Source organism: Lonchura striata, chromosome 3 (genome assembly GCF_050655825.1).
Source record: "Lonchura striata isolate lonStrDom1 chromosome 3, ASM5065582v1, whole genome shotgun sequence".
In the NCBI taxonomy this organism is placed as follows: domain Eukaryota; kingdom Metazoa; phylum Chordata; class Aves; order Passeriformes; family Estrildidae; genus Lonchura; species Lonchura striata.
This window is the reverse complement of record NC_140705.1, coordinates 65,046,766-65,061,099: the sequence shown is the minus strand read 5'-3', so window position 1 is coordinate 65,061,099 and position 14,334 is coordinate 65,046,766. Positions and strand designations below refer to the sequence as shown.

General features: G+C 43.3%; 1 protein-coding gene across 4 annotated transcripts in view; it reads right to left on the bottom strand.

Moving 5' to 3' along the window:
* GRM1 (glutamate metabotropic receptor 1) overlaps positions 1–12,341 on the bottom strand; it is a 183,348-nt gene extending 171,007 nt beyond the window's left edge. For 3 of the 4 annotated variants that reach the window (XM_021527017.4, XM_085575362.1, XM_021527016.4), the window contains exons 1-2: positions 11,818–12,332; positions 9,451–10,348 (exon numbers count right to left, since the gene is read on the bottom strand). In XM_021527017.4, the coding sequence (XP_021382692.2) occupies positions 9,451–10,213 (763 nt within the window). In that variant the 5' untranslated portion in view covers positions 10,214–10,348; positions 11,818–12,332. Of the gene's footprint in view, positions 1–9,450; positions 10,349–11,817 lie in introns of all 4 variants that reach the window. The other variant, XM_021527014.4, reaches the window with a different exon arrangement.
* Positions 12,342–14,334: the final 1,993 nt, after the last annotated feature.

Genomic DNA, 14,334 nt, shown 5'->3' with positions numbered 1-14,334 from the left:
CCTTTATGAATAGTTCAATAGGAGTGGATTTTTACTTTCCAGTCTCTCAAATAATCCTACAGTTTTCCAGTGCTCATAACACAGCATTTCTCAACAGTACCACCAATATTCAGTTTCACATATTTGCTGTTTTGGCAAGAGACTGAAATCTACTCATGTGGAACGTGCAGTTAGGGAAATACATTCTCATTAGGAGGATCACCAATTTCAATATCCATCACGTACTTCTACATGTCAAATTTCTATTTACTGAAGCCTTTCCACAACATCACAAGGGTAAGAAAGGCTTAAAAACAGTCTTCAAAGGCTTTCTCGCTTCCTGGCAATTAATTGCAAATTTATCTTTTATATTTATATTCTACTCCACCTAGGAAAATATATTCAATGTTCAATGGAGCATGGCCAAACATTTTAAAAGAGAATTTATGAACACTTATTCAGAGTCCCAATAGTTGTCATTCAAACAATATTCATGTCTGGTCCTTATTGCTGTTTTCCAGGATGAGTTTGTTTGAATAAATGTCTGGGAAATTATTAGCTTGTGCAAACCCGTCTGTATCCACAGATTAATAAGAATGAATGTTGCTGGTGAAACCACTGAATTTAAGAAAATGAAGGCTTGTTCCTCACACATTTCGCAAAGAGAAGCAAGAGTTAAATTTACTGGAGAGCTTGAATGAGAAGAACTCATTCAAGATTCAGCCTCCTTCTAGTTGGAAGGGAAAAGTTATGTATCTGAATATCCTCTAATATCTATGCAAATCCAACAAACACAGTTCTTTTTTCGCACAATTTTACTCTACTCCGAATTAACTAGGGCATACACCTAGATGTGGAATTCACAACCCCTGCAGATTTTTACAGCTTTCCAAGTATTGTCAGCTCAATAACCTGAAAAGACAACATCTGATGGCTGTGCTAAGCTCCATTCAGGATCCACTGGAGTCCACAGGGTGCCACCAATTAACTTCAATGAGTATTTGATAGGTGCCTTATTGCTACACTTGCTCTCTGCACCAGCACAGGACACGATTTTCTCTGTTTTGTCTACCAGAACTGCCAAATTCCCATGCTTAAAATAATACTGTCAAATTTTCAAGGGACTTATAAATCATTGATGGCTGTTAATATAATTCATTTGTTTATAAAAATATTCAAGAGAGATTATGGATGGAAATTGTTTGAACAAATGACTGTGATACAAACAATATCACTTGTCAATAAAATAAAATATATCTGTCACACTGGTCTTTTGTAGACACAAGCCACTTAGGCAGTGGCACAGTAAATGAGGAAACAGCTTGTGATGCACAATGCCCATGTCACAAAATGCTATTAAGATGCTCTGGCTCTGTAGGTAGCAGTGCCAGACTGTAGGTTAGATAATGGAAAATGAAGGCAACCTTACATATTGTGCATTGATTTCTTTTTCATGTGTTTCTTGTGTTACTCATTTGCTCATTGAACTCACAAAAGAAGAAGCAACTATTGATTTAGTCTTAAGCCATATACAAATTGTTAAGACCTAACTATCCAAAATGTGGTCTGCAATTGTGACTTTAGTGATATTTGGACAAAAAAGAGCTACATGTGAAATAAAAAATCAGTTAAAGTAATGTTTAATTCAAAGCAAAATAAACTATATCAAGATGAGAAAGCTAATTTTAAGGACATTAAAAGGAGTAGCCAAAAGAGTGAAATACTAAAAAATTACATAAAGATTAGTCAGGAATAGTCAGAGCCAAAGTTCTAAAAGGATTATAAAAGCTGGCATGATAAAGCAAAAAAGTAAATTTCCTAATGCTATTATAATAAACAAAACAAAATAAGTAAAATTAAAACAAATACTTTGAAAAATCTAAGTTGTGTCCTAATGAGGGAAAGAAAACAGAATATACCTTGACAATTGAAATACAAAACCAGAAAAAAACAAGACTAAACAATTCTGAGACATAAAGGCATAGAATCTAATAACCCATCATTCTTCAAATATTCAAGAAATGGGAAACTAGCCTGATATTCAATGATAGCCAATTATATAAAGAGAGCACTCAGGGAAGATAAAACCACAACAGAAAAGTTAAATTAATTCTCTCAGTCTGCACTGCCAGTGAAGGCGGATAGGAGAGTTCTCACACAATGGTCATTCCTTATGTAGGATAGAAATGAATCATTGTCTCTGAGTGTCAATAGAACATATTTTAGAACAAATCCAAATTCATAAGGTGGACTTCAACAAATTTCCAATACCAGCTGATTTTCTATTGTGGCATGTTAATACCAGTTACAGGGGCCTTAGCACAAAAGCAAGCAGTAAAGTAGAAAAAGCAATGTTATACTTTCACATATCAGTTTTCATTTTTAACTGAATTTATGGAGAGTAGAGAGGCATAGAGGGCAATCCAGCAAACAACAGACATAATATTTCTGCAGACTTCAGATATTTCTTCACAAAGATAATTGGTAGGAACAATGACAAAACAGTATTAAGGTACAAATAAATAAATATATCATATCAGGGAAAAACTAACATAACTTTTCAGAAAAACCCCCATATATCTTAGAAGCTAAACAGACTTCTTTTTGGAGGAGGTAATCATACGAGTAATACTATAGAGTACTTAGGATTTAAGAAAGCTTTTGATGAGCTCTCTTATTAAAGTCTCTGACAGAAATAGAGGTAACACAGGATATAACAGAAGGTCCTGGATTAATAACTGGCTAACAGATAGGAACCAAAGTGTAGGAAATTAAATTTGTGTTAATAAAGTAAAGGTAACACATAAGGATAACCCTGTGAACAGCACTGACATCTGAAGTAAGCCTTGCCATTTACAAAGAAGATTTTTTGGTAATTTTAAGGTATTCTCTGACAACATTCATTCAGTTCATGGTGGTAATTAAAAAAGTAATGGATAACTGGAAGTTTATCAGGAAAGGTCAGAGAGCAATACTGAAATTGTTACCTGAAAAGGGAGTTTAACCAGACGTACCCCCACCCTGAATATTGAATGTAGCTCTGCTTGCCAACATTTCATATTGGAATTAGAAGTACAGAATAATGATCAGGATTAACAAATGATAAATAGTTTTGTATGAACTTCAGAAGGTAATGCAGTTAAAAAAGAATAGTTTTAAGGAAACATTTCTTCACACAAGATACAATTAATTTATAAGACTGAGAACTTCTTTACTGGGAGTGTTACTGAGCACTGGAACAGGCTGACCAGAAAGATTGTGGAATCTCCTCCTCAGGAAATATACAAAAGCCAGCTGGACAAAATCCTGAGTGGACCCTACTTGAGCAGAGAGGCCGGATTAGATGACCTCCAGTGCTCTGTTCCAACGTTAACCATTCTGTGATTCTAGATGATACAAAATGGGATTGGACAAACTCCTAAAGGAAATATTAGTAGGTGGCTGCTAGCCCTAGGCTTGGGAACTTGCTACAGACTGGGACTGTGCAGATGTGCTCTGTCCTGCTCTAGTTTCTTTTCATATTCAGCCTTTCTCTCAACAGCCAACTTTCTGCTGGCAAATCAGGTTTAGAAAATGTTCTTTAAGATGCACATTAATAGCAATAACAGTAATAATAGTGTTTGAGAAAACACTATTGAAATATTAGACTGCAAACCTGAGCTGGTTGCCCGCTGGATGGCGTTTGTCCCTTACACACCTCTCTCCAACCATCTCTGGGGATAACTCTTAGCATTCCTTAGATACCCATGGGTGAAAGTACAGTAATTTCAGGTGCAATCATGTCCAATCAATTCCTGGCCCTCCAGTTCAGGCTGCAGGCACATATGTTAATTACTGCCATCTGTGACAGTGGCTTATGCAGCAAGAACTCCTGCCACCCAGAAGATAAACTGAAATCCCTGTATTGCTTTGTGCAGGTCAGGGAGCCCCAGTTAGTAATGGCTTTGATCAGCATTTTTCTGGGCTGCATGTGGCAGGTGCAATGCTTCTGGTCTCTCACTACAGTTACCAGCCCACTGATGTATCAGGCCCTTAAAGAATCTTTCTCAGTGTGTGACACTTCTTTAGTTATATGAATTTACTCAATTTTACTTCATATTTTTAGCTTTTTGTTTTCTATCTAAGAAACCTCAGTGCAAGCACCTCCATGTTATGAACCTAAGGTTCAAAGGTATATTTTAGAGGCATCTGGACATAGCTTTTTGAGAAACCTAAGGTCATCTACCATTTTTAAAAGTCTTCAGTGAGACAAGAAACCTGCAGGAGTTAACAAGGATTGTAGGACATAAAAATCTGATAGCAAGGACATAATGCAAAAAAATAAAGCACAAATGAATGCATTGTGCTGACTGATAAATATGAAGTCTAGCAGTATTGCTGAGAAGGCAGGCACAGGAGTTCGATGAACCTTTTGAGCTGATATAACTCATGCAGCTGCCAATTGTGTAGTTGAAAAGCTATACTATTTGTGAATTTAGGAGCAATGTAAAGCAATATATTTTCAAGAAAGAATTTGTCTTGATCTTTACAGCATTTGTTATCAATCATAATTTTTCCAATGTTAATCTATGAAAATTATTCTCCAAGCACCTTCTAATTAATAAAATTAATGGGATCCATCCAATGTAGGGATACTTGTTTGGAAGCTAATTTCTGTTTTCCTTGGGATATATGCCTTTCCTTTTTTTTGTGTCACAAAGCTTCTGAAGATGATTAGTGAAACAAGTTAAACACAAAACAGAGTAGATTGAAATATGCATTTTTTTTCTCAGCACAGTTCATACCACTAATGAGCTTAACCTAATGCTCCTAATAAGACCATTTTTGTAATTTTAGAAACATTTGCACTCTCTAGAATTCCAAACATTTGAACTGGAATTCCTTATTCTGTTGCCTGACAATAATTTTATCAAAAATTATTAATCATTGAGTGACACCATAGAATTAATAATAAAACATTGTCAGAAACACCTTTGAGAAATTAAACACAATTTTATAAAAATAATTCCTTTGAGCTATTTGATCAATAGAGCCCCATTTATCTTTAAACAGAAGTGTTATCTTCCAGCATATCTAAAGCTACTTTAGTGGGTTTCACTAAATTAACTTATTTCTTCTGAAATTTGCAATAAAGTACAGGACTAGTTCCTTTCCATCCTCTTTCCAACACATATAACCATGTTTATGGTTATCCATGTACAATGGATAGTGTGCAGCAGTCAGGTTATCAAAAATCATTGTGAAGATAATATACTTACCATCTGCTTTGATCTGAAAGTCTTTACAATTTTGCCATCTGCTTCATCATAGTTCATTTTAAGCCTTATACTCAAGAAAAAGGAACAGCCTGGCACTACAAATCTGACAAAATTTAATCAAGTCCAGAAACATCTCACTGTTCTCTAAAATTAATTTCTAAACAGTACAAATTTGGTGCAATTATCTTAATCATTCCATTTCCAAAGTTGCTTCTGCAAAGTCTGCATGTTAATCTGTTGGAACGGAAATCTTGTTTATGAAGGGGTATTTGTACAATAAAGCATAAGCATGGTCCATCAATTATAAACAGCATTCAAATGAATGCTCACATACATTTTATAAGGCTAACAGGTAGGCAGTGATTGAAATGAATCCAGGCACAGGTGCTAAGTATTTCTATTAGCTTGTTCAGAAGTGGGGTACTTAGAAGATGAGGTAATAAAAGGACTACTTACACCATCATCTCTCCTGCTCCATGTACAAGAGGAACAGGTAAAAGTGAAGGATTTGCTGGAGACTTCATGCCAATCACTAGCCAGGGTGAAGATGTCTTGTGGGTTTTGGAAGTCAGTGTAACCTACAGTGATCTCATAACCACTCTGCATTTTCTGGTGTCAACCCCAGAAATTCATTTTCTCTGCCTTCAGAATGAAAGCAGCACAGCAGTGGTGCTTGCTGTGTCTTGCCTTTTTCTGGAGGTAGCCTGGGGGCTCTTCCCCAGGAAAGGAAGAAAGGGTCCCCTTAATTCTTCACAGTGTTACCAAATCACCAGTGGCTGCCTGCTCTAAGTTAAGAATACCTGACTCTGAGGTTATCTTGCTAAAGACCAGAATATCTCACTTAGAAAATTATCCTTGGTAAGTGTCACTTCTTCTGCCCTTATCACACTAAGTATTGTGCCCAATTATAACCAATGCTTTTTTTGATGCCTTTGATTTCCATAGGAAGCTTTGGCTCAAAGTTCAGCATCCACTTATGTGCATTTCAAGATAAGAATGACTTTCAAGCCTAAAATCTGAGATATAGACATGCCAAGAACTCCAACATTGAATTATCTTTGAATAAAACTTAAAAAAATAATAGCCTTGAAAATGCTTTGCAACTACTTACACACAGCCTTACACTGACAGATGCACAGATTTGTTACAGCATTTAATGGCTGTTGCCCGCTCTGGGAAAAAAATTGACTCTCATTTATGGGCAACTATGCTCAACTGAGATACAGAATAAAAGAACTAAACCCTTTTCTTTTTTTAATGTGGAGTTTTATATGTAAATTTTAATCTAAAAGGAGCAATGTGTTATGTGGACCTTTGAAAAAAGATTTTATTGACTGTAGGAGGTTTTACCCAGATAATGTTTATACTTCTTAATAAACCACTGTATAAAAAACCCCAACAGGTCTGGCACATCTCCATGCAGCTTCATGTACCAGAGTGTGGAGTGTAGTTAAAAGTCATCATCACTAATTAATTATCATATTGGCACATGAAGAATAAACTTCCATGTCAAATGCAAACTATTTAAAGACATCATCCTATATGGATGAACTCTTTATGTTCATTCTTACGGCATGCGTAGGCTTCATGTTAATAAACCTGAGCAAGAAATTATGTGCAATTCATTTCTGATTCTCATTAAAGCTATAGTTGTGTACCCAGGTATTGTTTTCAGCATTTAGCCAGCTTCAGTTAGGCTTCAGGAGCAGAGGAAGGGTAAGCAGAGGAGCTGGATGGTTCAGGCTGGAAAAGGGCTCATTTGCCTGGGCAGTTTCCAGGAGCCTGCCCTGGGTCAGTGAGGACTGCGGAGTGTGGCTCGCTGGCACGGGCGGTCAGTCAGCTCAGTGGTCTCACTGCATCCCCTTGTGGCTGGGCGCCTACAGGAGCTGAGCATTGTCCATCCCCTGAGAAACAGAGGTCAGGTAGGAAGAAAGCAGCTTTTCTGCTCTGGCAAGGGGGCCAAACTGGATCTTGGAAGGGGAAAGAATTAACTTCTTCACAGTGTCAACCTGTGCATTTCCTAGAAACATGCCCCTTCCTCTCAGTCTCTGCTGAAGAGATTCTCCAACCAGTGATGCCCGTGAATTCCTCCCAGCACATTTTGCAGCCCACCATAAAGACTGTGTAGAGGCCTATGAGTAATTGTGGAGGAGGAATGTTTCTGACTACACTTTATCCCCATATTTCCAAACATAGCATGGATGGAGCAGCTCTGCTCAGACTATTGTTCAGAGTAGCTTTGTGTTGTCTGCGAAGAATGAGTTCGCCTTTAACAATGAAATGAATGCATGGGATTTGAAACAATGGAAATTCAATCATTTACACTGGTTTTCATGAATACTAGCTTCACTTTAAATAGAAGGGAAAAAAAGTATTTGGAATCTACCCAACAGCAATTGGGTGGGGTCAATAACTTGTCTTTCTGGAAAGAAATGCGAAAGTTGAAGCTTGTTACATCATTTCAGTGACATTTTTTGCTTTAATTTAACAATAAAGGATTGGCAGACACAGATTAATAAAAAAGCAAATCTTACTCTCAAGCTGCATGATCTGTGAAATTGTTGTGACTTTTCCTAAGATGAGTGTTGCCCTGTGGGCTACCCCTATTTTCAAAAGTATCACTTCAGAAGTCTAAAAATATCTTACAACAATTATTTTTCATCAGTCAGTAACATTCATAAAAATAGGTATCTAATTAAAATTTATCACAAACAATGACTGAAGTTGCTGCTTATAATGATCTTGTTTTTTTTAATTAGCCTTCAAAGAGTGTTGTCTTTTCCAAAAGAGGTAAGGTCCACTAATGTTAACACGAGTGGGACAGAGAGGCAGCCAGTCCATTGAGGCAACTCCTCAGGCACAATGAGTTAGCAGAGCACCCCAGAGTGCCTTGAAGGGAGAGATGGCTATTTAGATCAACGAAGTATTTACCCCTTTCATGTGTATTTGTCATCCTGGCCTTCCACAGGATCTAATCATATCTGTCAACAATAGAGAATCTTAATAGCTAATGTTGGAGTCTTGCTAGCAGCTCATTTTCTCATCTGAACAGGGCATAAATGAACTGCAAATGTCAGGTCATTGCTTCATGCTTTCACTTGTCCCCCAGCCCACTCAAATTGCAGCATTTTCTGTTTTTGGTGTCCAGATCAATCCAGTTCCTTTCAAAATGTTGTAAATATGTAACCCTTCCTGAAGATTCTTTTTTTTTTTTTATCAAAATATATGTTCTTACCTCATTTTACTTAGTCATCTCTGTGTGAATTAAAGGTGTGGAGTCAGCTCAGTAAGCACAGGGAATCATAAATCAAATCCATACAAGAGATACACTCAGATAAACAGAATAGTTGCAAAACTATAGCAATAACGTCATCAAATTTGCAATTTTATACTTAGAAGTTCCATTTTGAGGACCACAACTGGACTACAGAAATATCGCAGTAATATATCACAAGTTTATTTTCTATCAAATGCAATTACTGCTGCAATTTATAAACCTGGCTATAAACCAATGTCTCTTCTTTAAAATAACGTTATTACTGCTATTTTTCTTTTGATATTTAAAATTAAGACGACCTGTTGACTATGAACAGATTGTGCAGAGCAATAGCTTTGACTATTGCTCAAGCTGTAGACAAGATGCACGAGCCTCTGCCTGCCCTTTCCCAGGGCACCTGGCTTTGTAGGGACTACCGGGCCGGGGAGGGATTTTCAAGATTCTTTCCTCCCTATTCGCAGACCCACGGAATCAGTTCACATGCAGTAAAGCCAGCAGCTAATCCTGGAGTCCCTGACGAGCCCTGATCCCGTTTTGTCAAACTCCCAGCGATGGTAGCGACCGAGAGCATCAGCCCACGGACCTGCCCCGGCCCAGCCGGAGGGGAGCGGCTGCCCGCCCCACATCCAGCTGCTCACATCTGTTAACTTTTATTTACAAACACGCGAACCACTCTGTGTGGGAATGGGGACAGCGCCGGGGAGACGCTCTATCCCCAGCGGGCGTTCCTGAGCCGCCGAGCCCCGCTCCCGGTGCCCGCAGCCGGGGTAGTCCCTCCGCCCCCGGAACGGCACCCCCGCAGCCTCCCCCCGCTTCTCCACCTTGGCCCCGCGGTGTCCGCGGGCGGCAGCGGCCGGCGCTGTCCCGGGGAGGAGCCGCAGCCCCGGCCCGGGCCCCGGCGGCTGGCCCGGCGAGGCGGGGCTGTCCCATACCCACCTTCCGTGTGCACGGCGGAGACGTAGGTCCAGTTGTAACGCTTGACGATGTCAAGCATGGCCCTGGCCTGCAGCGTGTCGGAGGGGACCACCCTGAGGAAGTACTTGTACAGCGTTTTGTCGCTCAGGTCGATGCTGGTGGCAGAGTAGGCAATCTGGGGGATGTCGAAGAGCTGGAGCAGATTTTGGACTTGGATAGCAACTGAGCTGGAGCCGGGGCCGATGACCCCCGCGATGGGCTTTTTCACTCTGCTCTGGGGCTGGGTCTGCGAGTCGGAAATGCAGCGGGTGCCTCCACCCCTGTCGTCCCTGATGGAGATGAGAGAGTCCCGTATGAACTCGATGCTCTGCTCCAGGGCCACGGAGGAGTGCCAGCAGGAGTCTCGGATCTCGCTGCCCAGGGTAATGTTAGGTAGCAGGACCGGGTCTGCATTAATTTTATCCAAAGTGTGAAACATGGCTTCGACTCTCTGGATGCCGTATTGCTCCCTGATTTCCCCGCACTTCCTCTCGGGCACTTTCTCGGCTGGTGGCTGGTGATGGACAGAGAAGAGGGCCCCGATGATGACATCCCCATCCATCCGAGCCACTGACCGCTGTGAGGAGGCTGCAGAGAGAAGAACCTTCCGACCACCACTCTTGGGCAGCACTTCCATCTCCAGGAGCAGAGCAGGGAAAAAGACCAGCAGCACACCAATCATTTTGTTGCACGATGTCATCCAGACCCAGGTTACGAATTTCATGGGCTCCCCTTGCCTGCACATGGTTTAAGGACATGTAGGAAATGGTATCTGCTTCTCCCCGATGACGGCCAGGTTGCTCCAAATACCATGACAGCGAAGCCTCACAGCATCACTCTTGAAGGTGCCAGGACAGCTGTCATCCTAGTGACTTTTAACCTGGTGGCATAGAAAGAGGGGATAAAATGGGCTAACCAGGAAATCGATGTCAAACCTGAGCTCAGTAAAGCAGCCCTGCACAGTTAGAGATGACTGTTATCTCAAAAGCCTAGAGCAATGTGATTCAATAAGACACTCAACAAGAAGTTTCAAGAGGGATTAAATAATGTATTTATTTGCCTTGGTATACGATCATGCATACTCACATATGCTGAGTTTCTACAATCCTTTTTGCATCTGTGTTTCAATCCAGGGTGGATATTTCCCATATCACACACACATCCTCTGCCCCCAGGAAGTTTTAAAAGTTTCCAGAGGTAGGCAGCTTGTCAGAGAAGAGCCCTAGCCCGGCCCCACAGCCCCAGCCCTGAAAGCAGAGTGACAAGCGCTTCTTTCTTTGCGTTCTGATTACCCGAAGGCATCTTTCTCAGTTTAGACATTTCATTTCTCCATCCATAATGTGGGTAAAAAGAGAAAGCGAGCCCTGCCAGCCACGGGAAATGTCATTTAAAGGTCAGTGAAGAGAGGGAGAAAAAAAAAGCACTCTACAGTTTAGATTAACTTTTTCATGTGTATGGGGCAAAACTGTAATCCAGTCAGGGACACACACACATGAAAGCAGGAGAAAATACATATTAGTTACTAAGGCAACCGTGGGCAAAGCCCCGATGTGCCTTACCAGCACGCCTGCCGTGCAGACAGGCTTCGGGCGGGGAGCGGCGGAGAGCCCGGCGACAGGGCTCGGCGGCTGGAAGCGCCGCGCTGGGAGGGAGGATGCCACCGCTGCCACCGCGGCCGGGCCGCGTCCCTGTTGCACGAGGAGCCGTCAGCACCCGAGACAGCGCCCGGCAGCCGGGACAGCGGCCGGACCGCGGGCCCCAGCCCCGCTGCAACCCGTTCCGCTGCCTTCCAGTCCCGGTGTCCCCTGCCCGCAGCCTCCTGTCTCGCTGTCCGACAGCCCGCTGCCTCGGTGCTCCCGTGTCCCTCTGTCCCGGCCCCGCCACCGCCCGCTCGGCCGCCCGCCAGCACTGCGGGGCGCTTCCCCAAAACTTCTGCCCCCCGCCAGGAGCTGCCGCCGCGCTGTCCCCGGATGCACACGCACCGCGGCTGGCACACGCACATCGCTGCTCGCACACACACTCACACACCCGCACACCCCTCCCGGCGCTCGGAGCCCGCCGCGGCACGCACCGCCCCGGGCTGCTCGCCGCTCCGTCTCTCCCCGCCGGCGGGCAGGGGTGCCGGGGCCGCGGGGCTGCGTGTCCGCCGAGCGGCGCGGGGGGCTGGACGCGGTCCCGGGGAGGCGACGCTCCCAGGGCAGCCGCCGTCCGCAGGAGGCAGAGCCGCCCGAAGCAGGCTCCCGCGGGCAGCCCCGCAGCCCCGGGGCCATCTGCCTGCCCTGCCTGCCCCGCGGGCCGTCCCACGGCTGAGCCCCGCCGTCCGCTCGGAGGGTCACCCCTGAGACGTACCTGGCCGGCTGAGGCAGTGGCTCCCTGCCTGCTGGGAGCGGGCATTGGCGGCTCTCCGGCCGCCCCGAGCTGGCGCGCTGGCGGCGGGGCGACGGCTGTGGGCTGGGCGCGGGTGCCCTCTGTCTTCAGCACCGCTCCACCGCAAGGAAAAAAAACAGGTCATCCCGGGCTCATCCATTATCTCATACAGAAGGTTCAGTCATTTTCTCCCCCTCCTTAATTTTTTTTCGGCTATTGTCTTGTAAACGAGTAAGGAAACATCACCCGGAGCACGCTGCGGCTGCAGGGGAGGTGTTGGCTCTCACCTCTCGTGGCTCTTAATTCATTATCTCCCTTCCTCAATTAGCAAGAGTGAGAGTTAAAGCAAGAGGCTGCTGCTAGACGGGGACCCAGATCATGCTCAGGAGACTCGAGACAATGAAATTTGCTGCTCTGCCTCACGGGCAGGGCTTCGCTATTTAAATAAATATTTATATTTGGGGGGAAAAAAACAAAACAGAAAAAATTAACTGCAATAAGGTAAATCACCTGTAAAGATAAAGACAAAAAAGGCATTGAGATTGCAGTTTTCAGGTCAAGATGAACCTAAATGAAGCACGTGAGAGGCATACCAGATTAAAATAATACCAGATTGAATAATCATAATTCAGACGACCTGCTTGCATCCCTAACACAGGTCTCGGGTGTTTTACTTGACTGTATGAAAGTTAAAGTTAGATTACCTCCCCGCTGGGAACTCTATAGATATTTGCCCTACTTTTGAAAGAAAGAGGCAAGGACAAACATTTAACTATTGCTCACTCAGATGCGGGTTTGCAGTGAGTGCTGCCCCAGGGGTGTCTTCTCCTTGTGTCAATATCTGAGCTGATTTATTTATTGTCACACAGCTAGTTCTTTGTCTGCACTGTGTTTATCCACGAGCTCTGTTTATTACGGAGGACTCAGCCCAGCAGGTTGCTGGTGCCCTCTTTCCCTGCAGGTAATGTTTCCCAAGGAGGGAACCAGGGCCAGAAGGGCTGCCTGTACTCTGCTTGTGGGCACGAAGATTCCCCAAGGCCAGCCCAGGACAATTCTGCCAGGGCCAGATCTGTAGAGACATTCAGATGTGCACAAAAGGGGGAAAAATTCCCCTTCACCCATGTTTTAATGGTTAGACTTTAATTTCTGCTCTTGACACAACGAGCCTGCAGCATGCCAGCAAATAATTCCAATGGTTAAGTTTTGGTTTTCTTCTCTGGCTATGTCAAGGGAAGCATTTGCAAATGCTCCCACAGATTCTTCCCAACATATAGCACCCTGTAGCCCTCATCCCCTCTAACCTGGCACTCAGAAAGACAGCAGGTCTTTATGCTGAGGCTCATGTAGAGCTGTCACACAGAGCTGTTTTCCCTCAGTGATGGTCTGAGTTTTTCTGAGACTAGAAAGCAGGTCACTGGGTCCTGATGCCCAGCCATGGCTGCAAATGCTGCCTCTCCCATCCTTGCAGCAGCAGGTGGGAGTAGGTGGAAATGGGCAGAAGTCTGGGGCTTGTATGAAAACATCTGGGATACCTTTAGGAGAGAGCAGGGAAAGAGCACTAGGCTTTGATCTTCCCTTCCATCAGGGGAAGTAAAGACTTTCCCCACCAAAAGTAGCACCACTAGCACTGCTATCTTTGTCCCACAAAGTCTCCAGTCATCCCACTGCCTTTTGTCCCTGACTCCTACACATCCTGATCCTGCTGTGGCCCATAGATCTAGTATTTCTCCCTTCAGAATCAGCCCATGTCCCCAGTCCTACCACCTTCACAAATTTCTCAACATATGGTCCCTTTATCATCTGGTAACCATCCTTGAGGCACTACACGGGACTGCATTTTTTGCAGAGATATGAGCTGCCATCAAGCAAGGAATCAGAGCAAAACCAGAGCAAGGCTGGAGCTGTCTTGTAAGCAGTGAATCCTTTCCAAGGGAAACTGCCTGCTGTTGAATATTTTTTCTCTGTGAAATGAAGGACAAGTGAATAATTTTCATTTTCCCATGTTAGACAGTTTAAAAATCACTTGGAAGTTGATTTGAATATTCTGCTTTGATGGCATCCAGTGTTTTGTTCTGTTTTCTTTTTAAACATTTTATAGAATGCAGAACAGTTTTTACTTCAGATAAAATCAATCATTAACATAAAATGGATGTTCCAGTATTTCTTCCAAAAAATTCTTTTTTTTCTACTCCTATTTCATCAGAATTATCTCTTTTAACACAAAATTTTCTACTGGCAAAGTTCAGCTCTTATGAGAAAGGCCAGTGTATTGTGGAAAATGGTTTGAAAGGAGGTTTTTTGGAGTATCAATGGCTGAAGCCTGGAAACCTGGTTTGTTGAAATGCTACTTTTGGTTTCCCTAACACAGCTATTCCCTCCTCTACTTTCTACCAAGAGAGACAAATCAGATTGACTGTCTAGCTATACAGACTCTAGAACTAAATTATTGGGGAGATTTAAAGCTCTTCTGCGAGAATCAATGCTGCTAAAGTTATACAA